The sequence below is a fragment of the Strix aluco genome, chromosome 7 (assembly GCF_031877795.1).
Source record: "Strix aluco isolate bStrAlu1 chromosome 7, bStrAlu1.hap1, whole genome shotgun sequence".
Lineage (NCBI taxonomy): Eukaryota > Metazoa > Chordata > Aves > Strigiformes > Strigidae > Strix > Strix aluco.
The window spans coordinates 26,006,515-26,034,054 of NC_133937.1; the positions used below are offsets into that span (position 1 = coordinate 26,006,515).

At 64.4% G+C, this 27,540-nt stretch overlaps 1 protein-coding gene across 4 annotated transcripts; it reads left to right on the forward strand.

Annotated features, from left to right (window-relative positions):
* The first annotated feature begins 483 nt into the window (after positions 1 to 483).
* On the forward strand, positions 484 to 27,236 carry LDB1 (LIM domain binding 1). Of its 4 annotated transcripts, none has more exons than XM_074831097.1 (11): positions 484 to 602; positions 20,777 to 20,879; positions 21,482 to 21,526; positions 21,750 to 21,825; positions 22,158 to 22,260; positions 22,472 to 22,644; positions 22,900 to 23,022; positions 23,199 to 23,282; positions 23,571 to 23,694; positions 24,118 to 24,266; positions 24,608 to 27,236. In XM_074831097.1, exons 1-11 carry the CDS (start codon positions 578 to 580, stop codon positions 24,836 to 24,838), a joined length of 1,236 nt encoding a protein of 411 aa, XP_074687198.1. In that variant the 5' UTR covers positions 484 to 577; the 3' UTR covers positions 24,839 to 27,236. The 4 variants fall into 4 exon arrangements, 3 of the variants coding, with proteins under 3 accessions (XP_074687198.1, XP_074687199.1, XP_074687197.1); XM_074831098.1 differs by having other exon boundaries at positions 24,118 to 24,260; XM_074831096.1 differs by lacking the exon at positions 484 to 602 and adding an exon at positions 16,232 to 16,252 and having other exon boundaries at positions 24,118 to 24,260.
* The last annotated feature ends 304 nt before the right edge of the window (positions 27,237 to 27,540 follow it).

The window sequence follows — 27,540 nt, forward strand, 5'->3', positions numbered from 1 at the left end:
GACCCCGGGGGGAAGCGCCAAGACCCGGGCGCCTCCTCAGGGCTGGGGGGCCCTTGCTGCCCCTCCGGGAGCCCAGCGGGGGCGGGAGGACGAGGCCCCCCCGGACTGGGGGGAGGGCGCCGGCGCCTGACATGGCGGCGCCCACCCGCCCTCGGGGTGACGCGGGGAAGGACCGGGGCGGGGAGCGGGGGGGCGCGCGCGTGCGGGGCGGAGGGGGGCGCGCACGCACGCACGCAGCACGCACGCGCCCGCGGGAGGGGAGGGGAGGGGGGGGGACGTCCCGCGCACGCGCAGAGGCGCGCCCGCCCGCCCGCCGCTGCCGCCGCCGCCGCCGGCGCAGCCGCCCCCGCTCCCGCTCCGCCGCCGCGGCCCCCGCCCCGCCCGCCTGCCCGCCCTCTCTCCGCCGCCGTCGTCGCCGGTCCGCGGCGCGTCCGCCCGCCCCTGGCCGTGGCCGTGCCCGCGGCCGCGCGGGGCTGCCCGCCGCCCGCCGCGCCGGAGCCCGCGGCGCGCCGCCCATGCGAGACCCCCGCGGCCCGGGCAGCGCGCAGCGACCCCCGGCCGGGCCAGGCATGTGAAGATGTCAGTGGGCTGTGCATGCCCTGGTGAGTGCCGCGGCGGCGGGGGGCCGGGGCGTGGGGCTGGGGCTGGCTGTGGGGCTGGGGGCCCGCTATGGGGCGGGGGCCGCAATAGTATTGGGGTCTGGGGTCCCCACGGCGTTGGCGTGGGGTCTGGTTGTGGGGCTGGGTCCCCAAAGTGTGGGGACTGGGATCCCCGCTGCATTGATGCTGGTGTCCGGCTATGGGGCTGGTGTCCGGCTATGGGGCTGGTGTCCGGCTGTGGGGCTGGGAGCCTATGGCACGGGTGCTGGGTCTAGCCATGGTGCCCGGGCCCCCATGGCACAGCTGCTGGGAGCCGGCTGTGGGGCTGGGGTCTGGCTACGGGGCTGGGTCCTCATGGCGTGGCTGCTGGGAGCCAACTATGGGGCTGGGGTCTCTATGGCGTTGGTGCTGGGGTCTGGCGATGGGGCTGGGTCCCCGGGGCATGGCTGCTGAGGGCCGGCTCTGGGGCAGGGGACTCCTTGGTGTGGGTGCTGTAGTTTGGCCATGGGGCTGGGGTCTCCATGGCACTGGTGCTGGGGTCTGGTGATGGGACTGGGTCCCCATGGCGTGGCTGTCGGGAGCTGGCTATGGGGCTGGGGTCTCCATGGCACTCGTGCTGGCGTCCGGCTGTGAAGTGCGGGTCAACAAGGTGCCAGGGACTGGGGTCCCAGCACTGCGGCGTGGCCATTGGGTCCAGCCACGGGGATGGGGTCCCCACGGTGTGGCTGCTCTGATCCAGGGCATGAGTGCTGGGGATCCCAATGAATGGGTGCTGGGGTCCCCAGGGCATGGGTGCTGGGGACCCCAAGGAATGGGTGCTGGAGTCTGGGGCACCATGCCGTGGGAGCTGGGGTCCCCGCAGCATGGGTGCTGAGGTCTGTTCATGGGGCTTGGACCCAACAGCATGGGTGCTGGGGACCCCATGTCATGGGTGCCAGTGCCAGCCCCGGGGCTGGGACCCCGCGGGCAGGGTGCTGCAGGGGCGCTGGGCAGTGTGCAGGTGGCAATGCAAGGGGTGACCCCAAAGCAGCCCCCGTGGCAGGAGCAATAGCTCTGTGGGGTGCCCCTGCTCCCCCCGTGAGTTTGGGGCACAGGGTCCCTGGAGGGGCTTGGCCATGCTGCCAGTGGATGGGGGTGCTCCCCCACCGTGGCCATTGTGGGGCGGCTGCTGAGGCACTTCTTCCCCGTCCTGGCCCCCGTGGGCTGGCAGGGCTGCTGGGGTACCCTGGGGGGGGTGTGTGACGAGTTGGTGAGGTCTCAGCGCCCGGCAGGGATGCTCGCTTGGACGCCTGGAGTCTGGGGCAGGTTTGGGGCAGCTGGCCGGGCTGCATCGCCTGCTGCTGTGTGCAGGTCTGGCTGTGCCAGGAGCAGGGCAGGGGTCTCGGAGGGCTGCCGGAGCCTTCTCCGGCACCAGGTCCCCGTGGGGGTGGAAGAGGGGAGCCCTGCCCAGGGCTGCCTGGCCGCCCTGGGGACGGGGTTCTGCCGTTTCCCTGGGCAGCCAGCACTTGGGGTCCCTGCGGGGGGACAGCGGGAACGTTCCTCAGCCCAGCTCCCGCGACAGCTTTCCGGTGCCCCGGCGGTCCCGGGAGAGCCTCCCACCAGTCTGGGACCCCTGTGTTGGGGGTCCGCGGGGGGCAGCGGGACACTGTGACACACACGGTCCCCGTGCATCCCCCGTGCAACCCCCGCGGAGGGGTTTGCAGCTGGATCCCTGAGGCGGGGAAGGGGGGTGCCCCTGCGTGGCGGCCCCCCGCCCCTGCGCTGCCTGCGCCTCTCCGCCGTGTTTCCATGAAGGCAGGCGGCCCCTTCCCCCATCCTCCTCCTCCATCTCCCACTGGAAGCTGCCAGAGCGCTGCTTCCTCAAGCAGAAAGTCACGTGAACCTCCCTGCGAGCCAGGCCGAGCAGCCACAGCACCCGCCCCGGCGGGCACCCCGCACCCAGGGCCTCGACACCCCCCTCCCTGACACCCCCCCGGCCTTGGCGGGGGTCCCGCCTTGGCGGGGGCAAAGGCGGAGCGGCGGATAACGCCGCGTCCCCTGGGAGCTGGCCCCGTGCCACCGGGAATGTCATCGCCATGTTGGTGGGCGCAAAGCGGGGAGGGGGGGCGGGGGGTCCTCCCTCGGTGCGGTGATGGGGGACCGTGGGGTCGCCCTCCGGCTGCGAGCATCCCTGCGGATGGCTTCGTGTGTTGTGTGTGTGTGTGTGCGTGTGTGTCCCCCTCCGCCACCGCTGCCCGCTCCCCCGCGGCGGGGAGGACACGCGGGTGCGTGCGATGTGTGTGTGTGCACACGCGTGTGCCCCCCGCCTCTCCCCCCGCTCCCCCGCCGGGGCTGGGTGGCACATCCAGAGCCTGCGCCCCCCTCCCCCTTCCCCTCCCCGGACTGTTTATCGGAATATAGAAAAAACAAGCTCTGCTGCTGGCCTCCCGCCAGCCAGAAACATTTAATGAGCCGCTCTGCCCAGGCTGCTCTTCGGGGCTGCGTTAACTTGGAGGAGTTTCCTGCCTGGGAGCTGCTGCCGGGGGGGTCTCGGCCACCCCCCTTCGAGACTGTGCCCTCTCGGGGGGGTGACGTGCTCCCTGCCATCCCCAGGGGTGCATCCTACCCCGCTGCAGCTCCTCTTGCACCCCCCCAGGGTTGTTTCCCTGCTCCTCACCTCCGCGTGCAAGAGGTTTGAGGAATGGGGTGGGGGGGGCTGCTCAGCTGGGAACCTGCTGCGGTCCTTGTGCCCGAGGGTGGTGGGGAGCTGCTGGGGTCATGGAGGGCTGGGGGGCCTTCGGCCCGCAGCCCAGAAATGGAGATGTGAGCAGGGAGAGTGTGCCAGGCTCAAGAGGAGCCGGCGGAGGCCGAGGCCGCCCAGTGCTGGTGCTGATGCCGCCGTCCCCGGGGTCGCACGGCTCAGCCCTTCGCACGAGCAGGTCTTGGCATCCAGACTCCAGTGGGGTGCTGACCCCCGGGGGCACCGCACTCCCAGCATGCTCTGCACTTTCTTTTTTAATCATTTTTATTATTATTATTATTTTTCCCCCTATAGTGATGGTGTTGGTGCAGAGAGAGGGAGGAGGGGAGCAGAGCTGTGCTCTCTCCCCGTGGGGCTGGCTCCCTCTCTGTCTCCACAGCAGGGAAGCGACGTTTCCGAGGTCAGCACCTTCCCTGGGACGCCTTGCAGGGATCCTGCCCATGCACCCCTCTGGCAGGAGGGAGGGCTTCCCGACCCACATGCTTTGGGTCCCGGGATGGACATGCCCGGCCGGGGGACAGCCCGTTGCAGTTTCCCTCCCTTCTGCCGAGCTGGCGCCATGCGTCCCCCGCCGTCACGAGGCCAAGCTGTGCCACGTGCCTCCTGCGACAGATGCGCGGGGAGAGGGACAGCGGGGAGCGGGCTGGGCGCTGCAGCGGGGGGGTCGGGCAGCCCCCATGAGCATGGGCTCCTGCTCTGAAACACCCTGGGGCTGCTGGGCACCTTGGGGTGCACCTGGACATGCTGTGGGGGAGGGAGCGGTGGGGGTCCCAAGGCCTCATCCTGCACACCCGTGCACTCTCACCTGGGCTCTCTTTGTGTTGCTGGCAATGCTTGGATGGAAGATGCTGTTTGCCCCGTCCCCCTCTGCGCGGCGAACCACCCGCCTGGTAGATGCCACGTGCGCTGTGTCGTCCGCCTGGTGCGCTCTGGTGAAGGCAGCGTGGGGTCATGGCTACCCTGTGCTGGGCAGGGCGGTTTCTCGGGGTTTCAGGCACTGGCGTGAGGCTGGACATGTCACAGCACTCCTTGGGGCCGGTGCGAGCCCACCCTGCTGCTGGCTCGGCTTCGCCTAGAGAAACGTGGATGGGTTAGCGCCATGCCAGCGGGCTCAGCGCTGTGTGTCTGTGCTGGGCTCTGAGTCTACTCCAGAACTGCTGTTGTCTGCTCAACACAAACCTGCTGTGAAAGCTGCTCCCTTGGGGAGTGGGTGGGTGCCAGCCAGCAGGATGGGACCCCCGGGGCAGGGAGGTGTCCCTGCGACCTGGGAGTGCTTGTGGCCAGCAATGCGCTGGCCGGGTGGCTACGTGCCCCCAGGCAGAGCAGGAGCACAGCACACAGGCGTTAGCTCACAGGATTTCATGCCACCCTCTCCTCCCCGCCCCTGCTGCGGGATTCCCCAGCCACATCCATGTTGCTTGTACACACGAGGCGCGGGCTGCGTGGCAGGCCGGGAGCGTGCATGCCCATGCACGACGGCCGCCGGTACCTCCTGGGGCACACTGCGCTGCCGACACGGCCTGTGAGAGCCCCCAGCTCCATGTGGGGTGACACGGGTCCCGCGGGGCTGCTGTTGTGCGTGGTGTGGGTGCACTCCTTTACCTCGTGCCTGGGGAGCAGCGGGTGTCGGGGCAGCTGGGCTGGGTGCCCCCTCCCCGGGGCGGTGGTGGGTGCAGGCAGGATGGGGCTGGGTGACCGTTATCGGCCTGCCTGCAGGCTGAGGCTGTGGTTTCCTGCCGGTGCCTGGGGGGAGGGTGCGGGGGAGCCAGCAGGGCTGCCAGGGGGCTGCCGGGCCCCACCTGGAGTGGGGATGATGGAGCCGTCCGCCTGGGACCTCCGGCCACTGTCCTGGGGGCTCTGCTGGGCAGGAATGGGGTGGCCGCAGCGGAGGTGATGCTGATGGGTTTTTGGGAGGTTCGATGCAGCGTGCTCACAGAGGTCCAGGAGTGTGGGCTGTGCATCAGCGCGGGGTGCTCCCCTTGGGAGGGGGTGCCAGTGGGTGCCAGGAGGGATGGGACCTCCCCCAGAGCTGTCAAACTGGCCCCCATCGTTGCTTGCCCCCTTCCCTCACAGGCAGGTTGCTGATCGGGGGTGAACGTTAGACCTGAGGTGTAATCTCCCCCACCGCAGGCGCCAACCCCTGCTTGGCCCCAACCCCACCCTGCCCGTGGGGCGGCCGATAACGCCCTGCCTGCACCCCTCTGCGGCTGCTTTCTCGGGGGGCCCCTGTGGGGTGTAGCTCCTGCCCCCGCTTTGCAAGGTCTTGGTCTGCCTCTGGCTTTGTGGGACCCACAGGCAGGTCCCGGAGGTCCCCCTGTACCAGGGTAATGGTGCCTGCCCCCCTGGGACGGCCCCGCGGTGCGGGGGTGGCAGGCAGGAGCCGGGGGGGGTGGGGGGGCCCCCTGCTTTCTGCAGGAGCGGCAGCCCCGTCCCCCCTCCTACGTGCCGAGGGGCTGGTGCTGGGAGCGCAGCCAGGTTTCTGCAGCGCAGCCCAGGTGGAGCTGCCGCCTGAGCCAGGCTGGGACACCGGCCGTGCTGGGGACTGCGCTAGGCGAGAGTTGGCGGGGTGTCTGCCCCCCGTGGGGTGTCAGCCCCCGACGACGGGGCAGCTCCTGCACCCCTCTGCTCTGCAGCAGCTGGTTGCGCCAACCTCTGCTCTGCGACATGCATCCTTCTCCGGGGTCATGCACAGCCTCAGGGGCTTTTCTCGAGGGCAGGGGCTGCCCCTGCCTGCTGCAGGCAGCTGCCTGCCCTCCCACCCCTGCAGGGTTGGGGGGAGCGAGCTCTTTCCCGCCCCGGCCCCAGCCTCCCCGCCGGTGGGAGCAGATGGCAGCACGCCGTGTCGCAGACGGGCACGCAGCTCCGCCGGGCACGGGGCAGGCCCGGGCACCCCGACCTGCCTGCACCGACCGGCCCGGGGTGAGCCCGGGGCAGGGGCAGGCAGGAGCAAGGCAGCGGGAGCTCTCTCCCAGCCGGGGATGGTGGCGCTGGTGCGGAGCTGCTGGAGGAGCCCAGCGTGGGGCAGCGGTGCCTGGAGTCAGGAGTGGGGGTACCACCTGGGTACCAGGCTGCCAACAGTCCTTGCGGAGGGGCATTGCCCCGCCAAGGCCGGGGAGATGCCGTCACACTCCTCCCAGCTCGGCAGCCCCTGCCAAATCCTCTGGGCAGCCACAGCGTGCTGAGGCGCCCTGCCTGCTGCCAGCGCGTGCGCGGCAGGAGGCTCGGACCGCCAGCGACGTCCCCCCCAAAAGACCGGGGTGGACAGGGCTGGGTGTCCAGTCCCAGCAGGAGTTGGACCTGGAGCCGTGGGAGCTGCCGTCCCCATACTCTGGTGGCCGTGTCCCTGCTTGGCCTAGGTGGTGGGGAGGCGGCGGCCGCTAACAGGAAGGACACGCATGTTAGCAACGAAAACACGGCAGCGAGAGGAAGCAGAAGCGATGCATTATTGATGGAGCTATTTGATGCTGCTATATTCGGAGAGCCGCTCCGGAGCGCTCGGCAGCACCGCGTGGGGGTGGCAGGGGGGGTGGGCTCCGCCGGCAGAGACTTACCTGCTTTGAGTCAACCACGTGCGGCCATGGCCCTGGGAGATGTCCCCTGCCTTCTCCTGGAGGGCTTCCAACACGGGAGGGCACGGTGGCATGGGGGTAGCAGGAGGTACAGGCCAGCCCTGTGCTTATCCCTGGGGGGTGGGGGTTTGGTGGGTGGCAGCTCCCAGCCCTGTGGATCTCCGTGGGGGTGCCAGGGGTCCTGCTGTGGAGGCAGAGGGGAGGGGATGGAGGGGAGCAGCAGGCTAGGGACCAGGGTGCTCTCCCAGCTGGGGTGAGAGTCACTGGAGGTGTGTGGCAGGGTGTCGAGGGCTGTGCCTTGGTTTCCCATTTTAAGCAGCAGTGCCTGCCCCTTGGTGGGGTGAAGGTCTTCTCGGGGGACAGCAGGCAGACGCAGGATGCTGGGGCTGTGCAGCCATGCTGCATGTCGCCCCCTCCCCACCGTGGGATCCCAGGCCCAGCCAGGCTGCAGGGACCAGCCCTAGGCCAGGAAAGGGGCTGTAAAACAAACCATTCTTGTAACATGAGAGAATCCACCTGGAGCCTCCGGAGGAGCCTTAAAACCCTGCGGCTCTGGCAGGCTGGCCCCGGGCTGCTGCCAGAGGGGCCGGGGCTCGCTGCTGCGGGTGGCTGCGCTGGGGCCGAGCTCTTGCAGGACACACGTTGCGATGTCTCAAGGACAGCACAGGAACACTGCGGGGCATTTCTCTGGTGCTGGTGCCACGGGGAAACCCCTTGCCAGCAGGACCTGCCAAAGCCTGCCTGCGGACTGCGCGTTCCCCTCAGAGCCTGCGGCCAGCTGGGCAGCGGTGCGGCTGACCCACAGCATCAGAGCAAAGCATGATGTGAGGGCGGATGCCCCATAGGGACCCCGTGCACTTTAGGGTCCTGCACGCCCCTGTAATCTTTGTCCACCTCCTCTTGTTTTGGAGGGGATGGGCACAGATGCATGCACTTGGTTGCTGCTCATCGTCCAGTGCTCGCATACTTTGGTTTTCTTCTCTGTCCCCTGCAGGGTGTTCAAGATGCAACCCTGTAACTTCCCACCCTGCCCTGGCAGCCAGTTTTTCCCCCAGCCCTTGGGCTTTCCTCCTGCTTCTGGGTGTCTGGAAGCAGTTCTGGTTTTGAAGGGTTAATCCCAGGAGCCCCCAGGATCTGCTGCCTGCCCGGCATGACTCACCGTTGAGTTTCCAGCCTCCCCCAAGCCTCTCTCCGGGGGAGAGATGGAGCTGTGCCTTCTCCAGCCAAAAAAGGGGGCCCCTCCTGTCCCAGACCCCCTCCTTGATCCAGATTTTCATAGCTTTAGCAGGGAGAGAAACCCCTCCTTGAGAAACAGGGAAGCAAAGAATATTTCTGTTTGAAAGGTGGTAGGATTTGGGGAGGGGAAGGCTGTTGTCTTCCTGGAAGTGGGGCTCTGGGGTGCGTGCTGTGCTGCACTGCTGCAGCCTGCGTGCGTGCGATGGTGCCCCGATCTCACTGCTATTTGGACAAGTCCAGGAGGTTTGGAAGCGCCAAGCCAGTCTGTCCCCCTGTGCAGGCTGTGCTGTTTGCAGAGCTAGCAGATTTTTATTATTATTATTTTTTATGTAAGCGTGCGTCCATGTCCCGGCTCTACGCCTGCGCCTGCCAGGGCCCTGGACGGGTGTCCGTGTGGGCATGCCCTGCCTCTGCCGTGCTGCTCACCCGGGATCCCTCACGTGTGCTCTGCAGGCACCCTGAGCCCTGGCCATGGGGATCAGAGAGACCCGGGCATCCCCCAGCTGCTGTGGTGCCCACCGTGCTCTTCCCATCCGCCTGTTCAGGATGCATCCCTGTGCTCACTCCTGCTCCCGAGCTGCCGCCGGTTCCCTGGCTGAGACCTGCACCGGCTGTCGGAGCAGGGCTGGGCTTTGGGGAGCCCAGGCAGGCGTGGGGCCCTTGCTAGGGGGAGAGAGGAGGCTGGGATCCAGGGGATGCGGTGCCCCATCACAAAAACCCTGGGAGCTGGAATCACCCTCCGCTCCCCCCGCACTGCGGGCGTGAGCGCATCGCGAGGAAGGGGCTCCCCCCACCACCCTCGCTGCCACACACGCTTCCCAGCTGCATCCCAGCCCTTCTGCTCTCCATCCAGCATCTATTTAATTATTAACTCGGCTATAACCATAAACAGCTGGGGCTGCTGCAGCCACGTGGACCAGTCCAGCGCTGTCGTCAGAGCCGAGCAGGGACACGTGAGCAGTCCCGGAGGGCTACTGAGCCCTGGGATAAATTGCTCGGGGTATGTTTGCTGTGGATGCGCGGGGCTGTGCAGCCCAGGGACTGGTGGGGGCTCCTCTCTGATCCCCCTGGCCATGGCACTGGCGCTGGGAGTCGCTGGTACAGGGGCAAAACACCCCTTTTTGGAGTGTTTTGCAGTATTTTGCAGTAACGGTGTGATGTTGAGCGCTGGTGGCTGGCTGTGCCTTGTGCATCCTTGAGCCCTGGAGTGGGAACAGGGCACGGGCGAGCTGTATTTAATGGCCTGGCTTGACCAGGAGGACTGTGCCATCACATAGCTGTCACTGGTGTTACGGCTGACGTGGTTTATTGGTCTAAGGATGGCGGGTTGCAGCCTGCCGCAGCCCCATCTCACCTCGTGCCACGCAGAGTCGGGCTGGCAGGGGGACGGGCAACCATGGGGCAGCGTGTCAGGGCACTTGCAGCATCCCCCTGTGCCCCTTTCTCGCGGCACTGGCAGCGTGGGTACCTGCAGCTGCGTGTGCCTTTCGCAGAGCGGGGTTTCACCAAGGTTTTTGGGTTTACAGTGAGTTTTTCTCTCTGTTTATCTGGGTTTTACAAAGAGTTTTGCTCTGTTTATCCACGTGCCCCTGGAAAGGAGTGCTCACTGCAGGTTAGCCTGCAAGGGGAAAGGGAAATTAAGCACGATGGTATGATGGGGACCAGCATGGGGTGCGGGGGGATGCTGCTGTGGAGCCGCTCCTGCCTACCCCCCTTCGGCGCCGGTCCCAGCCGTCAGCACATCGGGTTGGGGAGCAGAGGACTGCCCCCAGTCCTCAGGTGCAGGGCTTTGGGGGTGCACGGGCACAGAGGGGAGGACACCCCCGAAACCTCGTGGCTGAGGTTTTAACACCTGCCACGCGTGCACTGTCAGGGGGACAAGCGTGCTTGGCAGGACCTGACCGGTTGTGCCTGTGTTAGCCCACAGGTGCTGTTTTGGGGAGGGGACGAGGCGTGGGCCTGGTTGTGTGAGCGAGGGGGTGTGGGAAGGTGTGCGTGCCCCGGGCGTGGGTGCACACCCAACCGGGGGTGTGCCGGGAGGCGTTTGGGGAGACGTGCAAGTGCATGCCGGCCCGTCAGCGCGCACACCAGCTCGCGTGTGCAAGACGAGATGCACAAACGCGTGTGTGTGCGCGTGTCTGAGACAGCCCTGCACGCCGAGCCTGGCTCTCCCACCTGGAGCTGGGGGCTGTTGAGGGTCGGGGGGGGACACCCAGGCTGGGCTCTGGGGTGCCGGCTCACATCCCTGCTGCCCCTGAGCTCTCCAGCTGGGTTGGGAGAGTAGGTCTGTGCCAGCACCCTGCTAGGGCAGGGAGCACGGGCTCGTGAGGGGCAGGTGTGGGGCAAGGGGGGAATGGAAAAAATGGGGATTTTTTTGTAATGGAAATTTTCATTATGGAAATTTTTTATAGAAATGGAAATTTTAATGAAAACTCCTAATTGGAATAGGTTGGAGTTTTGTCAAGGAGAGGAGACCTTTTGGGTCTGCTGGCAATTGCAAACCAGCTCGTTTTATTTTTAATAGCCCCTCCCAAACGAAGAGGTTGGTTTTTTTTTTTCCTTGCCATAAACTGGGGGAAAGAGGAACAAGTTTCAGAAAGAAAAAAATCCTGAAAAACTTCAAAGAAAACCCCAAACCAAACTAGGGAAAAGGTGTATTTTTATTGAAACTTTCGCGGGGGGGAGGAAACCTTTCCCCGGCCGGTGCCGAGTTCCTCAGCGGGGCCCGGCTCCATCCCGCATCCCGGGGAGCGCTGGTGGGGGGGGTGGGGGGCAGCTCTCCGGGGACCCCCTTTTTGGCCGTCACCCCCAGTGCGTGGGCACCCCCTTTCCCCCCCGAGGTAACGACGGGCCGGGGTGGTGTTGGGGGAGGCGTCGGTGTTGGGGGGGGGGGTGGGGGGAGCGGTCTCCGCCGCCGCCGCAGCCATTGTGGTCCCGACCGCGGCGCAGACAAAGGAAGCGCCCCCGCCCCGCCCCGCGCCCCGCCCGCCCCGCCCCCGCGGCGGCCCAGCGCCCGCCCGCCGCCCGCCCGCCGCCCGCGCCGCCGCCGGACCCCCGCCCGCCGCCCGCGCCGTGAGTCACCCCGCCCCCCCACACTCACACCCCCACCCCCCCCGCGGAAGTTTCCCGGTCCCGGCCTGTCGTTCCCCCCCCCCCCCCACACCGCTACCTCGGGCGGCGGAGGGGAGGGCCGGGGTCCCAACCGCGCCCCCCCCACCCCCCCCCCCCCGCGCCTGCGAAGTTGTGCGCGGCCGCACCGCGCCGCCGCTCCCCGCCCGGCCCCCGTACGGCCCGGGATCCCCGCTGCAGCCCCCCCGTGCCTGCCTGCCCCCTCTGCTTCCCCCCGCCCGCCTCCTCTGCCCACCGCTCCGGCTCCATCCCTGTCCCCAGCTCCCCTCTCCCTCCCCGGCTCCTCTCTCCATCCCTACCCGGCTCCCCCGTCCCTCCTCTCCCCCAGTTCCCCCGTGCACCCCTGCCCCCCCGGCTTGTTTCCTCCCCACCAGCTCCCCTGCCTGTTCCCCCTCTCGCTGCCTGTCTGCCTGCCTCCCCTCTCCATACCCCAGGTCTTGGCTTTTGGAGAGGCACCCCCACCCCGCGGGGTGCTGCCGGCAGCCCCCGTGCCCCGCCGTGCCCTGCTCCATCCCAGCCCGCAGCTCCCTTTGTTCTTCCCCCGGCTCCTTCCCCTGCCCCAGCCCCCTGACAGCTGCCCCGCGCCCTCTCGGTCCCCCCACGCGTGCTGTCACAGGGGCTGCGGGGCCGCTGCCCGGCTCCGGGGGCTGCACGCCCGCCTCCCCTCGCTGCCTGCTGCAACTTCATCCTTGCCCGCGGCTCGGAGGGTCCCGCCAGCCTCCCACGGGTACCTCGAAGGGAATAAAAGGTCCAAGGGGCGCAAACGCAGGGGGGCCACGCATCTTCTCGCAGCAGCTGCCCCGCCGGGGGGTCCGGGCTCAGGGGGCTGTGGGCGCAGGGGGCTCATCCTCCCCGGCAGACAAAGCACGGGCTCGGCCCGGGGCAGCTGGAGCGGGGGTCCGGGCTGGAGGTGGGTGCAGCATCCTCGGGGCCGGGGGGAAACTCAGCGCTGCAGCTCCAGCTCAGGAATCAGCAGAGCGGTGTCTTATCCAGGGGGGGTGTTCCCCTGAAGCCCCCCTGGTAGAGCGTGCTGTGGCAGGCTGCCCTGATCTCGGGCGGCTGGCCGGGCTCTGACCTCCAGTGGTCCCTGCCAGCCTGCCTGCCCGGGATGGGCGATAAGATAAGCACCCCAGGGGAGCGCTGGCCAGGCTTCCTCGGCCAGCTCCCGATCCCCTCGCTGCAGCCCCGGCTGGCCAGGAGCCCGGGGAGCAGCCGCCGGCTTCTGCCAAGGCCGGTGCCGCAGCGGGAGCCCGAACGAGAGGTGGTGGCCGGTCCCTGGGTGAGGTGCGAGCGAAGGGCTTGGAGGCTGTGGAGTCCCACGGGGAATCACCCTCTGGGGTGCGGAGCAGGGCACCCATCCTGTATCGCAATCCTCCGGCTGCTTCCATCTCAGCAGGAGGATCTGAGCTGGCTTGTGGGTGCCTGGCGGGTCAGGCAGGCATGGGAGCAAGCACCCCTTCCCAGGGTCTCCCCAGTTTGTTCTCCTCGTGCTTTCGATACCACCTTGTCTGGGCAGTTTTGCAGTGGCTCCTCCAGCTCTGGTCAGGTATCGACTCTTACCACTCCTGTTGTAAGTACGGGCAAATTTGGATGTCCTTATTGCTTCTTTAAAGCCTCAGGTTTTGGAGTGTTCTCGTGGGAGAATTGTGGTTTTCACTGAAGGAGAACCGAACGTGGTCTCTGCCCTCCTGATTTTGTAGAAATCTCAGGTCTGTGATCCACGCACACCTTAAAGATGGGGGAGAGAAGCACCCAGCAGAACAACACGCAAGCTGTGTTGCTTCCAAAAGGGAAAGAAAAGTTGTAATGTGAGGGGGGACAGGCTGGCGCCAGAGGGTTTGGTGATACAGGGTTTTTGCCATCATTTGGTGGGAACTTTTCCCTCGCCCGCAGCAGGTCAGTCGATGTAAAATAGGAAGGGGCTAGTGAAAAGCTGCAGAAGTTCATGTGTGAGCAAAGGTGCCTCGGGTTGAAGACCTGGAACCTCTTAAAGCTTCTTTTTGGAGAGCGGTGAGAGCTGGCAGCCCCGAGCCTCCTCAGCCCCTCGAGATGCAGCAGCAGGGGCCGAGGTGGGCCAGCCCAGCCCCAGGTCCCCTTCCCTGTCCTGTGGCTGGCAGGGCAGCAGTGGCGCTTGTCCCCAAGTGGTCTCTCCCAGGGTGCCAGCCTCCTGTGCTTGCAGCTCTGCACCGGCATGAACTTGAGGTCTGTGTAAAAAACACGAACCCCAGGTCCTGCGTGGTGACAGAGCAGCTGCAGTGCTTCTCCTGGCCCTCTCCCTTGGAAACCTCCCATCCTCCGAGCGACCCAGGGAGGGGGTGCTCCCCCTGTTTGTGCCACACGTGTATGTGTTTGAGGGTTGGAACGCTTGCTGCGATGAGGTTTGCTGCCCCACCGGTTGCTGTTGTTTCGGGTGGACTGGTGTTAGGACTGGGGATGCCTGGCTGAGAGGGTTTCCCCGGGGCTGTGCTGCGATGGTGGAGATGGTTTCTACAGCGCTGTGCTGCTGGGGCTGGGAGCTCAGGCTGGGTTGCTCGTGCCTCGGGAGCAGCAGTCAGGTGTGCTCGGCTGTACCCTGTCCCTTTGCTCCATGGGATTTTGGCCCCATCCTGTGCTGGTCATCCAAAGCCCTGATGCCAGCGACACCACGCAGCGGCGCAGCGCGAGTCCCGCAACCGCAAGCGTTTGCTCTGTCCCCAGCACTGCCAGTGGCCCGCTCTGTCCTTCGCTCAGCTGCTCCCGCGTCACCTCTTAAACCGAGTCCTAAAGAGAGAGAAGTTCAGCCTGAGCTGGGGTGGGGGGGGGCAGAGGCTTGCCCTGACAGCTCGAAGAAGCCATGGAGGTACTTTGCAAGCTGCAGCGAGCAGGTTCCCACCATGCTCGCGCTGTCCCTCCCCTCTGCGGGCATCCGTGAGTGGTCCGGACCTCGGGGCGAGCGCTGCACCCCAGCGTCGAGGTTTGCCCCCGGGCACGCACCACCCTGGTGTGGCCAGCTGGAAGGCGCCAGCTCCCACCGCATCCTTGCAGCGGGAGTTATCCAGCTTTTTTTCCCCCGCCACCCCCGGAGCGGGCGGCTGGCCGGCTGCCAGGGCTGTGGGGGCTCCACCTAGGACGCAACATGGAGCGAGGCGGCTGTCGGCGTCGGGGCCGCCGTCTCCAGAGACTACGCGTCCCAGCGTGCAGCACTCGGCGCCGTTGGCAGCGGCGGGGAGCGAGGTGGAGTGTTGCATCCCGGGATCGCAAATCTCCATGCGCCACGTGGGGGCTGACAGCCTCCCACGCTCCGAGGCAGCGGCACTTGTGGGTCTTGCAGGTCCGGGGGGTCAGCCTGGGGATCCCCCTTTGCGGATGGAGGGACAGACCTCAGCCGCTCTCTGCCGCTTCCCTGCCTGCCGGCTCTCGGCTCCGGCCCTCCCGGGCGGATGCTGTCCCTGTGGAGGGCTGCCCCCAGCAGCAGCCCCACAACACCGTGCAGAGCCACGTGGTTTTGCTCCACCACGTGCGTGGCGGGCAAGGAGCCGGGAGCGGGCTTTGCAGGGCCATCGCCGCGGTTGGCTATGGCTGTGAATTTTCCCTTGCTGCTGCAGAGCCTAAAAAAACCTTTCAAGATGAAAATCCTAGTTTGTTGGGAGGCTTTTTTTCACAGGATGCTGACAAGGGTTTATTTTCCAGCCCCGTGGTTCACACACCACATCATTTGTGTGTGTGCTGATGCTGCCCCGGTGCGTGCTGCGGGAGGGACGGGAGCCCGGTTGCTGCAGGAGCCCTGCAGGGTGGCAGGGCCCCCGTGTGCAGGGATCTGGGTGAGAGGGAAAGCGGCCGAAAATGTGAAAGGTGCGTTCCCGAGGTGGAAACCAGCAGTCTTTGATTATGGATCGTCTTTGAGACGGCGAGCCGAAAGGAGTAATTAGGGACAGTGGGATATTTCCCCGAGAGTCGCAGGAAATGACTGCCTCGTGGTAAGTTGATAGTAGTGGAGCTGAAACTGGGTTATCTGTGGGATTGCATCTGGGGCTTGCAGCCTTGGACGTGATTCAATTTTCAGGCTGTTTTGCAATTGGCAGGGCGTGCTCTTCTCCCGTTTTCCCTCCCGGAGAAATCCCCGTCCACGTGTCTGAATCATCTGAGGGCCTGGACAGGAAGGGGGAGACTCCTGCCATCCCTAGGGTTACCGCAGGACAGCAAGGCCCCCCCAGATCCCTGCTGAGTACCCAGCTCTGCAGGATGCCTTCTCAGGAGACACAGGGCTCTGACAGAGCTGAGACTGTGGGACCACTCTGAGCCTCGACCCCCAAATCCAGGTCCTGGCCTGGGCTCTCCTCGCCCAGTGCTTTTCGCATAGCGCCACCTTGCAGCTTGCATCAAGTTTGTCACTTTGTAATAATTAACTGCAGCTAATTATCACTTCTCTGGCTGTCCCCCTGCGTTTGCAAGCCAGTCGATAGAGAGGAGCACCCACTGGTCCAGGGTGCTTTATGTGCTACAGTGGGGGCTCTTGCACTAATGTTGCAGGATGTGACTGGGAGCTGCGGCACGTGTCCCTCCCCGCTGTCTTGCGCCCAGGGGACACCGCGCATGGCCATGTGGTATGGGCAGGAAGGCAGCTAGTGGTCAAGATAAGCTTGAGAAAGGAGAGGGCAGGCGGTGCTGTGGGTTTTGCCTCTGCACGGGTCAGAGCCAGGCAGCATGCTGGCCAGGGTCAGTCACTGTATGCCGCTGGATCTGTGGCATCGTCCCATGGTCCCTTCCAGGAGTGACGTCTCCTCTTCCCTGGACAGCCTGGCCTCCTGGGAGCTTCAGCTGGGTCAGTTCTGCATTTTCAAAGCAAATGGGGTTGCTGCAAGTTGAGATCGTCGCTGATTATGTCTTGGGCCATGCCTCGGTGTGTGCTGCCTGGGTTCCTGTCAGTTTAATAACAACACTGGGGTTTGCAACTGCCCTTGCTCCATCCCCTCCGCTCGGAAGAAGAGGAGAAGGAAGAGGTAAAGGCAGGTTTGTGGGGGCAGACCGTGGACTGCTCGGTGTGCTTCTGCCTGTCCCAGTTGCTCTGGATACTTCTCTGTGTTTACCCCCCAGCCCTGCCAGCTTCTCCGGCACCAGGCACCGTCACCGGGCAAAGCCACGTGAATTATTTGAGACGCTGCCTTGCACCCGGCTCCGGATAGCACCCTCCTGGATAGCACCCTCCCCACAGCCCTGCCAGCGGGGCTGGGCTGGGAAGATGGATTTCCTGCCGCTATCACGGCTCCCACACCCCGGCGAGGCAGCCCTGCGAAACAATGCCGCTATTTACACTTTAAAGCCTCGTTAGGCAGCCAGGAAGCAGCAGGCAGGGTGCATGCCGGGAAGCAGCGACAGCCTTTAGCGAAGGCTAGCCCCTCTTCTTCGCCGCCCGGCTGCTGGGAGGAGCAGGATGCTCCCTGGCTGAGCTGTAACCCTGCGGCCTCTTTCAAGCCCCATTTTTTCATTTATTTTTATCTTTTTTTGTTTTAGCCTCTGGAGTCCCTGCCTCGTTGCTGAGCTTTGCTGCTTGCGTAGAAAGCGTGTTGGCTGCCTGGCTGGGGACGGCTCCTCTCTGGGACAGGGAGCACCAATTTCTGCTGGTGACGGCAGGTGTAGGAGCGAGATGCCGGTGCTGCTCTGCCTTTGTCCTCTGTCCTCAGCAGCTCTTTGCTCTCTGCTGGCAAGACAGAGCGAGGGGAGTGCAGGCAGGGGCTTTTCTCCCTGCCAGACACCAGGAAAGGCTCTGTGTATCCCCTGCCCAGTCAGGCAGCTCCCTGGCTGGCACTTGTCTCAGCTCACGGTGCCCTGCTGTCACCTGGCTGTGGTGGCTCTGCGAGGTGCCTGCCGTGCTCTTAGCTGCTTGGGAAACATGATGTTCCCCAGCTCTGGGGATTTGGTTAGGGTTTTAACTGTTCCTGCTCAAGCAAACCTGCCCAGCAGTGAACCAGAGAGTTTTCCCCACGGGGCTGGCAGCTCGCAGGCAGGGAAAGCAGAGGAGAAGGCAGGCAGAGGGTTGGGCAGTGCTGGACTGTACGTGAGTCACTGGCAGAGCACCCGCCTTCCCTTCCCTGGGCACCCATCTGCCTGGAGCTGCTTCCTTGCCCAAGCTCTTGTGGCAGCTCTGTGCGGTGCCGGCCGGCTCCATCCTGCCCTGGCCAGGGATCTGGCCTCGGCAGAGGATGATGAGCTGGGGCATTCCTCCACGGGGTTCCCTTCTCCGGTGCCTCCCCGCTGAGGAGGAGCTGTGGGGCCGCCCACCTGGCCATGGGCACCGTGTTGTTTGCCCAGACCTGCCTGGGCCAATAGCTCACCAACTGCAGCGTCAGCCTGATTTTTTCCCTTGCCGACCATGCACGTGTTTCTGCAGCGCTGGGCGAGCACCTGGGGACAGCCCCGGGAAGCCTCTGCCGTCAGCTCGGGGTCCGCAGGGGCATCACACACCCGGCCGTCAAGCGTCATCCCTGCTTGCACCCAGCCTGCCCGGATCCTGCCCGGATCCTCCGTGCAAAAAGCAGGAAGCAGAGCAGGGACGTGGAGAGGCATCAGCTGGGGCCAAGCGCTGGACTTGGCTTGGGAAGGGCCGCATCCTGCGGGTCTGGGTCACTGCACCCAGCGGGACGGGACTTGCAGGGAGCTGGGGCAGCGTGAAGGGGTGAGGCAGTGATGGTGGAATCTCCCAGACAGGGTGCCGTGACCCTTGTGTGGGTAAAGGTTGGTGTTGCTGCTGCTGTAATTGCGTTATTTTATGTAACGTGTGTAGTGTGAGTGTCTACAGTGAGAGCAGAATTCGGACAGCCTGTATCAAATCCTAAGGCTATTGTTAGTGTTATTTAAAACCACTGAATCCAGTAACATTTTACACTGCATTAAAAATAATTCCTGGTCAGGATACTGGTGTTGCTGAGGTCACATAACAGGCTCCTCTCCACTCCTCTAGATCCTGAGATAGGTCACTCAGTGAAGCCCCAAAAGCAGGTTGTGTCTGTATTAACCTGCTTGGGAAGGCCCAGGATGGAAATGGATGCTTGGGTTGGAGCAGCGGGCTGGCTTGTCTGCTGTCCCACCTCCAGGAGCAGGGGGCTAGGGAAGAACAGAAGCAGAATGGATAGATGGTGATGTGTCCCCCTGGTCTCACCACCCCAGGAGACCTTCCTGTACCCTGGGAAGCAAGATGGGGACTGAGGAGAGCAAGAAATCTTGGGAACTTTTTCCTCCCATCTCTCATCAGTGAATAAAAACAAAGCATCAGAGGACAAGACCTGCTGGGTCTGGTTTTTTTCTTCCCTCCTCGAGGACATGGTGACCAGAAACAAGCAGTTCAGCTCCCCGTCTCCAGCCACTGCTGTCTGCCTAATGAATCAGTTTGTTTTCAACAGAAGACACGCGCTTTTGGGAAGTTTTCTATGCATCAAGCACACTTCGACATCGTGTCGTTTAACAGTAGTGCAGAGGAAATGGAAATTCTGTGTTTCTAGTGCAATTCTGATTGAATTATAATTTCCATTAGACACAAGTTGACAGCGATTAAAGCAGAAAGAAAAAATTCCCTTGTATCAGCACTGACCTCCCTATTAAAAAAAATTTTATCTATGAAAACGTTAGGTAAGAGCAAGGGGCCAACGTTGTTAGCAGCCGTATGAGAAATTGTGCTGTGCCCCAGTTACCATCACTGCAGGCAGGCAGGAGCGGGAGCAGCCCCGTGGGACTGGTGCGTCCTGGTGGGTGCTGGGGAGAGGCTGGGTTTGGCTGCCACAGGGAAACACGGTGAAAAGGCACCACGGCCCCAAGAAGACAAGAATCAAGGAGTGAAATGCAGATTTCCTCTGTTGCAAGTTGGGATTTAACGCTGGGGAGGTGACTCTCTCTATTTTTGACCAGCCCTTGCTTGCTCAGCTGTGTGTGCGATCCCTGTGACTGCAGGCTCGGGGTCCCAGGCAGCTCGGCAGGGGTGACAGTGATGCCCTGGTCATTCAGGCTCCTGTACTGGCTAACAGGTCACAATGAGCTGGACATCTTGGGTCCCAGTGCTGCTGGCACCGCTTTCCTTAACGCTGATGCTGTTTGCTCCCGTCCTACATCCATCACAGCCAAGTGGTTGCTCCGATCCTGTCCCTGGGTCCTTCCCCGCAGCCTGGCTGTGCAGTGGTGCCCGGTGCCTCCCGAATGCTTCCCTCCACCGCTGGGCTCGCTTTCTGCAGCACCGGGCAGCAATTCTGGCAGCTTGTGGGCGTTGGGAAGTGCCCGGCCCCGGGCTTCATGTGGGCGGGTGGCCCGACGGGGATCCCGCCTTGGCCCCAGCTGTGGCCGGCAGCCCAGTGGGGCTGGCTTCGGGGCCCCCACCTGCGGCACGGTGCGGGGAGACATGCCTGTGCGCGGCAGGGCCGGCTGAGCCGGTGGAGCCGGAGCTGCCTGGCAGCCCGCCCGCCGCTGCACCCCATCCAGGTCAGCCCGGCTGCCCGGCTGCCCGCCGGCGGAGAGCCGCGTGCCTCGGCAGCACCCGGGCGCAGCATGCTGGGTCCTGCCAGCCATGGGGCGTGCCGGGGCTCCCGCGGGGCTCAGGGAGGGGTGCTGGCAGCAGATGCTCCCGGGAATCTGCCCCGGTGGTGGGAGGGGGCCGGCGAGCATGGGAGCCCCCGGCTGCCCCTTGGGAGCCCGGATGGGGCTGGCTGTGCCGGCATGGCTGGATCTGGCGGGCATCCCTGTCTCCTACTGGCAGGCCTGGGGGGGTCCCCAGGCTGTTTTCGGGGATGGGTGCTGGCTTGCACACGTTGCATGCCTGGTTGCACACCCCATTCCACTCCATGGTCCTCTGTGGGCTCCTTGTCCTTTGCCCCGGTGCTGCGGGGGGCAGCAAGGCATTGGGGTGGTGGGGTGGTTTGGTCAGGGCCGGGGGCTGGTGTGTGGGATCTCTCTGTCCACCTGGAGCCGGGTGGCCGCTGGCCTGCCCAAGCGGCAGATGGTGGCTGCCTGGGGACCCGCCATCCGTCCCTCCGGGCGATTATTCACCCGTCACCATGACGATAGAAAGGTCAGCGAAAAGATCCTGTGTGATTCCCGGGTCGGGTTAGTGGGATTAGGAGCAGCGCGGGAGGGAGGGCTAGGGGGAGGATAGGGCCCAGCCAGCCCCCCCCTCCCTGCTCACCAGCTGGACTGTCCCCCTCGGGCACCATCCCCAGAGCCTGGCCAGCTGAGAACTGAGAAACTCCGGGCACCAGTAGCAAATCCCTGGGACGGTGCTGGGCCCCTTTGGCTGCTGATCCTGAGAGCTTGGCCCTGATTCTGTGGGTCCCATCCTGCACAGGGGAGACCTGGAGCTGTGTGTGGGGTGAAGGGGCTGGCCTGACATCAGGGAGGAGCAGAGGAGGAAAGGGGCTGTGCTGATGGGGGCTTGGCTGGTCCTTCCACGTCCTCCTCCTCCTCCTCCTCCTCCTTCTCCTCACATCAGGGTGTCCCTCCTTGCAGCATGCCCCCAGCTGACCTGTGTGTCCTCTCTCTCTTTCCAGGCTGTTCCTCTAAGTCATTCAAGCTGTACTCGCCAAAGGAGCCCCCGAACGGCAACGCCTTCCCCCCCTTCCACCCGGGCACCATGCTGGATCGAGATGTGGGGTGAGCTGGGGCCTGGGGAGGGGTCTGCAAGGTTGGGGATGCTTTGCAGTCTGCACTCCAGGGTCTCTCTGTCAGGCTTCTCAGCAGCGTACGGAAACTGTAGCGCATGGAGTTGAGTTAGCACAAGGGGAGAGAGAAGCAGGCACAGGTGGCACTGGGTGGAGAAAGGGCAATATTTGGGATGAAGGGAGCCCCCAGGATCCCCAAGGTCTGTGGGGCCAAGCCCCTTGCCAGGCCAAGCCCCTGGGGTGACCCAGGGCAGGTTGCACTCCCAATTCCTGACAAAACAGCCCCTTCTCCAGCCTGTGTTCTGCCTGGCACCAGCCCCAGCTGCAGAGGAGCCAGGCACGTCCCTGGAGAGCTGTGGGCCCAGGAGGGGTGGATCAGCCATCGATGTGGGAGCAAAGCCCAGTTTCAGGGGTGCAGGTTGCCCCATGGGGCTGTCAGATGTCAGCAGCCGGGGTACAGCCCGCACCACATGTGGGGTCTCACCTCCAGCGAGCCTGACTGCCTGCTGCTGTAGGCAGGGAACGGGGAACTGTGGTGGGCAGGGAGGGAGATCCCCACCAGCACTGACCTGCCTGCATCTTTCCCCCCACCAGACCTACTCCCATGTACCCACCGACGTACCTGGAGCCTGGAATTGGGTAAGCATGGGGGGGCTGGCGGGGACCCCGCTGGGAGGGGAGCTTGTGCCCGGGGTGGGGATGCCTCGGCAGGGCCAGCACACTGCTGTCTGGGGTTTGTGGGGGGTTGCTCGGACTCTGCCCAGCCCTGGAGGGGCTGTGCGTCCCCCCACTGCGGGCTTGGGACCCCTCCCCACCCCCTGGCTGCCTCCCCCTCTGACTGCTTGCTCTGCTCTCTGGGCAGGAGGCACACGCCGTACGGGAACCAGACCGACTACAGGATATTTGAGCTCAACAAGAGGCTGCAGAACTGGACAGAGGTGGGGAGTGAGGGGTGGCCAGGGGTGGAGGGACACTCCCAGGGGTGTATTTTGGGGATGGGGTCCTCTGTGTTGCCTGCCCTCACGAGCTGCCTTGGCTCTCGGAGGAATCCCCTTGGCAGCAGGGTCCTGCCCCACCGTGCAGGTCCCTGAGTGCCTTGTCCTTCGCTTGACCATGGGACAGGGCTCATCATCCCCATCTCTGAGCGCTCAGCCAGGAGCGCAGTCCTCCGCGGGCTGAGCGTGTGGCTGCTGTGCCTGGCAGCCAGCATCTGTCTGTCTGTCTGTCTGTCTCTCCTCCCCATAACCTAGCATCTCTCCGCCGTCCCCAGGAATGTGACAATCTGTGGTGGGACGCCTTCACCACGGAGTTCTTCGAGGATGACGCCATGTTAACAATCACTTTCTGCTTGGAGGATGGACCAAAGAGATACAGTGAGTACCAGCTCGAGCCCTCTTTCCCCAGGGCATTGCCTCTCTGGGAGGCAATGTGGTGGTTGTGCTGCTGGGGGGAGGGATGCTGGCAAGGTGTCAGAGCTCAGCTGCCTCCAGCTGATGGGGACTGGGGGGCCCCCTCCTTCTGCAGCCCCAAGGCACGTCTGGGTGAACCAGGTTTACTGACATCTTCCTCCTTCTCCCGCTCCAGCGATCGGCCGGACTCTGATTCCCCGTTACTTCCGCAGCATCTTTGAAGGGGGGGCCACAGAGCTCTACTACGTGCTCAAGCACCCCAAGGAGTCCTTCCACAACAACTTTGTCTCACTGGACTGTGACCAGTGCACCATGGTCACCCAGCACGGCAAGCCCATGTTCACCCAGGTACCAGCTGCGCCCGTGGCTCCTCATGCCCCTCGTGTCTTGGTCCAGTGTGCCCTCGTGGTGGCTGCGGTCCCACAGGGCCGTTGTGGGCTCGTGGGTTTGGCTTGTGCTGAGTCTCATGGCAGGCAGGGGCAAGCCACCAGGAGGGTGTTCCAGTGCGCAGCAGTGGGATCCCGGTGTGCAGCAGTGGGTTCTCAGGGGATCTGGGCTGGGGGAAGTGGGGGCAGGCTCTTCTTGACCCTGTGCCCTGCCCAGGTGTGTGTGGAGGGGCGGCTCTACCTGGAGTTCATGTTCGACGACATGATGAGGATAAAGACGTGGCATTTCAGCATCCGCCAGCATCGAGAGCTCATCCCCCGCAGCATCCTTGCCATGCATGTGAGTACTGCTCCAGGAGCCCCCCCACGGCACAAGGGACACAGGGTGGCTGAGCTCCTCTCCGTGCTGTGAAGGGTTAGGGGGGCCTCGACCCTGTCCCCCCATTGCAGGCTGGGGCACGGGAGTGCTGTCCCCAGCGCAGATTTGGCTGAACCATCTGTCCCTCTCGCTCCTAGGCGCAGGACCCCCAGATGCTGGACCAGTTATCCAAGAACATCACCCGCTGTGGGCTCTCAAACTCCACACTCAACTACCTCCGAGTAAGTGTGGGGGGAGAGGGGACACACATCTCTGATGCTGGGGGGGACCTTGGGTGGCCATGTCTCGTGCTCTCAGCTGCCCTGGGGCGTGGAGAGGCAGCAAGGCAGGCTCTGCACGAGGGGTCTTGCAGATGGGCTGCAGAGAGCTGTGGGGCAGTGAGTCTGCTGGAGCCCGCAGGCTCCCAGCACAGCCTGGGTCGGTGCAAGGCAGCCGGCTGCCTGACGGAGGGGCTTTTGCTGGGACCTGGAGCATCATGATCTAACCCTGTGTCTGTCTGCTCTCTGCAGCTCTGTGTAATCCTAGAACCAATGCAGGAGCTCATGTCACGGCACAAGACCTACAGCCTCAGTCCCCGGGACTGCCTCAAGACTTGCCTCTTCCAGAAGTGGCAGCGGATGGTCGCTCCGCCTGGTGAGTCTCATGCTGCCCACGGGTCTCCGGGGCTGCCCGCTCAGGCCCTGCCCTCAGCTCAGGCTTCTCCCAGCCCCAGAGCCTGTCCCTAGCCTTGCCTTGTGAGGCTGGGGCCTGAGTCCAGCAGCCAGCTTCCTTCTCTGCCGACCTGCCTTCCCGCTGGGGCAGAGCAGGGCTGTAGGCAGCCAGTGTTCCCTGCCTGCGGGCTTCCATCTGCCTGTGGAAAGCAAAGCAGGGATGGAAATCTTCCTGCACCCTCTCTGTCCCCTGCACTGGGGGGACGGTGAAGCTGTGGAGGGGAGGAGGGTAGTGATGCTGCCCCGGAGGGGGATGTGGTCCTTGCAGAGAAGAGGGGTTTGCAGAGCAGGGTCTGGGGGGCACTGGCTCCTTGTCGGGATTGACCATATCTCCCTCCTCCACCAGCGGAGCCAGCACGGCAGCAGCCCAGCAAGCGCCGGAAAAGGAAGATGTCGGGGGGCAGCACCATGAGCTCCGGCGGGGGAAACACCAACAACAGCAACAGCAAGAAGAAGAGCCCAGCCAGCACCTTTGCCCTGTCCAGTCAGGTACCTGTAAGCATCCCGTTTCCATTCTCTCTTCCTCCCCTGGGGTGGAGGGGAGGGCTCCCTGCCCCAGCTCCCGGGAGTGACTAGGGAGAGACCCCCGGGGACTGCCTGTCCAAGCCCCCTGGCTCTCTCCAGATGGGGAGAAGGAGGGAGTGTCCCAGCTTCCTTCCCTGAGCTGCTTTGCTCCCCTGTGAGGGGGTAAGGATGTGCTGCCCGAGCCTCAGGTCCTATGACTGAGATGAGGAGGTGGCCCTGTGGCTGGGGGAAGGGTCTGTGGTGCTGGGGGGGGTCTGGCGGCCCGGGCTCCCCCCACCTCGATTATGTTTCGGGACCGTCTCCCCTTTCAGGATGTGATGGTGGTAGGCGAGCCCACGCTGATGGGGGGGGAGTTTGGGGACGAGGACGAGCGGCTCATCACCCGGCTGGAGAACACGCAGTTTGACGCCGCCAACGGCATTGACGACGAGGACAGCTTCAACAACTCGCCGGCGCTGGGGGCCAACAGCCCCTGGAACAGCAAACCGCCCTCCAGCCAGGAGAGCAAGTCAGAGAACCCCACGTCGCAGGCGTCGCAGTAACGGCCCCCCCGCCGCCCCGTGGACTCAGTCCCAACCGATCTACCTGTACATTTGCAACGGAGAGTGACTGGGAAGCGGCGAGGTACTGGGGGCGGATCGGCTCTGTGCGGCTGAGGGGGTGCACGGCCCGGGGCGTGCGCCAGGTGGGCAGCCCCCAGCCCTCTCCCCCCGCCGCCTCCCCGCTCCCCCCACGCCTGCCTCCCCGCCGGACCCCAGGGTAGGGGTGGGTTTCCGGGGCTGTAGCTTCGTTATTCCCCCTTCTCCCTCTTCCTCCCTGCTTCTTCCCCGGAGAACTTCTCATCCCCGCCCCGATGTGCCCAGCCCCTACCTGCTGAGCGGGGGGAATTAGGAGGGAGGTGTCGGCAGTGGCTGGCGCGACTGGGAAGCCGGTGGTGTGCAGATGCTGTGTGTTGGGGTCTGGCACAGCCCAGAGACCCTCCTCTCTTCCTCCTCCTCCTCCCCAGGTCCTGCGGTTGGGGTTTGCTGGGCAGCCACCTGCAGCGGGGTTGCACGTCTCCAGCCCAACCTGGGGCTGGGGTGAGGGGGGGCCGGTGATGGAAAGCCTTCCCTGTGCTGTCGGCTCTGCCACGGAGCCTCCTCCGGCCGGGGTCGGATCCTGCTGCGCTGGGGTGGTGTCGAGGATAGGGCCCCGTCGCATTTCCCCGCTCTCCCTCCCCTTCCCCTCACTCCCCAGGGGCAAGAGCGCAGCAGGGCCATGGGGGGACTCTGTATATAGGAAGTGCGTGGGGGGGGGCTTGGGAGGGGGCATGGAGGACCCGCGGCTCTGCCAGAGCAGCCGGTGCCCTGGCTCCCTGCCCGCAGCCCCTGTGTTTCCCCCTGCCCTGTGTGAGTCTGCCTGGGGCCCCTTTGCAACCCCTGGCTCCTGGTACCTCCTACTTTTGTCTTTTTTTAAGAAAAAAAATAATATTATTAAAATTGTAAGTTTAAAAAAAAGAAAGAAAAAAAAAATGGGACACCCCCCCCCCCCCAGCCCCCTCGCCAGTTCTCCCCTCCCCGCCCTGAGCCCTCTCACCCTGTCCTGACTTTTGTACAGGCTTCTTCTCTTGGGAGTCTCGTTTTATATCCAGTTCGGAGAGCTTCAAACCAAGGAGAGACTTTGCAGACTTCCTTTCTAATCCCTCCAGGGGCCGGGGGCAGCAGCCCCCTGCCTCCCTCCTCAATGTAAATCTTGTGTGCTGTTGTCCCCGCTCCCCCCCCTCGGGTTCGTGTACCTCGTGCTTGTACATTTCCGCGCTGTAGACAGTGTGTACGATACTGTTCTTTCAATGTGTTATCACTAGAGCAGGTGCCTCCATTGATGTTAGGGGAAACGATGAGAAAAATAATAATTTTTGGGGTTTTTTTGGTTTAAAAAAAAAAAAAAAGGAAAAAAAAAAAAATCCCTTCCAAGGCTTCTTCCAAGGAGAAGATGGGAGGTGCCAGGGGAGGGCGTTTGTGCTCACCAGCTCACCCCAGCAGCCTCGGAGGGGGGTTTGGGGGGGAGCTGGGGGTCAGGGCTGCCGGTGGGCTCCCCCCAGCACCGCCCTGAGGTGGGGTTGCAGTGAGTGCTGCCACAGGGGTGGCTGGGACTGCCCTGGTGGGGGGGGGGGGGTGTGTGTGCAAGAGTGTGTGTGCGAGAGGTCTCTGTGTGTGTGTGTGAGTGTGTAAGGGAGCCTGGGGCAGGCAGAGCAGCCCTGCGGTTTGGGGGAGAGGGGGGGTGCACCCCACTCTCTCCACCAGCTTTGCCCCCCCCGCCCCAGCTCCCCACCGGGGATCCCACAGCATGTGTCCCACTGCCCCGTGGGGCTGGGGGCTGGCGGGCTTTGCAGACGTGGGTCTCTGGCTGCAGCAGGGGTGTTGCCTGCACCCTGCGTCTTGCCCACTCAGGGCTGAGACTGCAGGGAGGGGACAACACACACACACACACACACCGTGTGTGTCCCCCCCCTCTGCTGTCCCTGGGGTCGGGCAGGGAGATGGGAGCCCCTTGGCTCAGCCCTGGCCTGACTCAAGCCCAAAATCCCTGGACAGATGCCTGCATCGGCTCCTGGGCCCCTCCATGGGCAGCCCGGAGGCAGGAGGCTCAGCCCCACGGACCCCCAGCCGCAGGCATGGGGGGTCCCCACAGCCCCTTTGCGGGTGGGGGAGTAGGCTCCCAGGGTGGGAGCCCAGCGTGGCGGGGAGGGGGGGCTCTGCTTTGAGATTAAGGTACGATTCTCGCCACCGCACTGCTGGGCTCCCGTGGAGGGTGTGGAGCCCCTCACTGCCCTCCCCGGGCACACTGTAATGCCTTTTTGTTTCTTTTTTTTTTTTTTTTTTTTTTTTTTTTTCTTCCTCCCCTCCATAGTTTGTGCCATTTATGAGTCATGTATGGTACCAATAAAATGACTTTTCGGTTTGAGGCTGTCCTGAGCGCTTATTTCTGAGCATCGGACCTGGCTGATGTGGGCAAGGCAGAAAGGGGTCCCCTCGTGCCTCCGGTGCCCTGGCAGGGGGTGCGGCCACAGGGCTCGCTGTGCTCCCGGGACAATGCTGGCTCGCCTCGGGCTGCTGGTTCCCAGCCAGGCCCCGGCCGGCTCCCTGCCACACCGTGGAAAGCAGAAATCCCAGCAAGGACGGGGCACAGGGCTGCTGGGAAACGGCCCTGTCCCCCGGCCAGAGCAAACAAGCGGCTCTGGGCCTGCCTGGAGACCAAGGTGATG